At 38.5% G+C, this 1,643-nt stretch overlaps 1 protein-coding gene across 1 annotated transcript in view; it reads right to left on the reverse strand.

The window, feature by feature from the left end:
• Positions 1–873: 873 nt before the first annotated feature.
• The window catches only part of TREMEDRAFT_41456 (uncharacterized protein), a 1,881-nt gene continuing 1,111 nt past the window's right edge, over positions 874–1,643 (reverse strand). Inside the window, exons 5-7 of the mRNA XM_007000851.1 lie at positions 1,338–1,497; positions 1,240–1,272; positions 874–957 (exon numbers count right to left, since the gene is read on the reverse strand). Of these exons, the coding sequence (XP_007000913.1) occupies positions 931–957; positions 1,240–1,272; positions 1,338–1,472 (195 nt within the window). The 5' untranslated portion in view covers positions 1,473–1,497 and the 3' untranslated portion in view covers positions 874–930. The remainder of the gene's footprint in view (positions 958–1,239; positions 1,273–1,337; positions 1,498–1,643) is intronic.

Below are 1,643 nucleotides of genomic sequence, written 5' to 3' on the forward strand. Positions count from 1 at the left end.
CCAACTGACCGATTGTCGCTCTACAACCTCATATCCCTCCATCGTATCATCACTCTTTCTCAATCCCCAAATCTAGATGTCACAAGTATCATACATCATCCTCTGACCATGCGCGAATACCACATTCATCCTCTTCAACTCACATCCTCAACCCCATCTTCTAACAAGAATCCCTTCTCCATACTTTTATATCGTACTCAAAGAGAAAGAAACTAACAAGAGTTCGATCCAAGAGGAGACACATGATCAAAGTTGACAATCCAGACGCATGGCTAGATCTCATGTATTCAACTCAATCAAAACATTTCTTAGTCCCCACACTCGACATCGACCTAACTTGGCACACTCATCAACTCCTACCTTCCTATTCGAACGACACTATGACTTTATTAAGTAGAGAAACTTTATTGGATCATAACGATTCTGCTTCGGAAGGGAAGTTGGATGATGGGTTAAAGATTACATCTAAATTATGGGAAGATAAATATGGTTGGAAATATTTGTTTTGATCAATATCAATGAATCTTCTCTTCCCCCCTCCCTCTCTTGAAAACATCATTTAGTCAGATATTGTATAATTATCTTTTATCATAAGTTCTATGCATTTGATATGGTTTGTAAGTTGATGGTTGATGGTTGATTTTTATCCTTGTGGTAGATTGCTCGATGATGGAGATAAGTGAGGGACATGTGAGAGATTGTATGTGGCTGTGCTTCAGTGGTCATATGTTTAACTCTCGAGACAATCCAGGAGCGAAGAGTGTGTTTAAGTAATGGTATGAGGATATGAGAAATTGGAAAAATTGCGACGTGAGAATGATCAGGTAACAAGCAGTGCAGATACAACGCGGGTGTATGAGGGTTAGCAATAGTGAAGAGAATAAACCATGCATCGTCCGATCTTGTCAAAAGATACAACATGATCGGTCTTTACATACCTACCATACTCTTCACAGCCTGATCGATCAGCAATCTATTATAATCACCATACTGTACGAGTGAATTTGTCTGCGCCCAGAAGAAAATGAAGAGGATTGATGTGAAGCAGTGAAATGAGGATGTGAGCATAGTAATGACTACAAAGGTGACGGAGGTAGAAACATAAGGTGAAGGCGATGCCGATACAGAGGTGATGTAAAAGAAAACCAGAGATACCATAGCAAGCGATACCATGGTGGAACAGAAGGAGATACAGTGGTATAAGGAAACAACAGTCAATTAAAAAGTAAAAAAACTCACCGTCCGTGCGTAAGGTATATATGACAAAGAATACTTTTTTTCGTCAACACCTTACCAAAAATTCGTATGAAATTTGGAGAAAAGAAAAGAGTACTCACCCAAAGTGTACAAATATATTGAATGATGACGAACACTATACAAAGTATAGTAGGAAGAACGAAAGCGGAAACAAAAGTCATTATTATACTTGCGAATAATAAAACTGTAGCGACCACTCGAACGGGTTTGAACATTGTTTCAAGTTGTCTTTGAAAACCACTGAATGTTAATTCACTATTCTTGATACTTTGATTCTTCATCAAGCCCACATATCTCCACCATCTCTGAACACCTTGTATTCTGAATCATATTTATTGTTGGAGAGATTCCTAGTTTAACCGAGCTTGAGCCCTATGCGTGTTATG

This window comes from Tremella mesenterica, assembly GCF_000271645.1.
Source record: "Tremella mesenterica DSM 1558 unplaced genomic scaffold TREMEscaffold_1, whole genome shotgun sequence".
Lineage (NCBI taxonomy): Eukaryota > Fungi > Basidiomycota > Tremellomycetes > Tremellales > Tremellaceae > Tremella > Tremella mesenterica.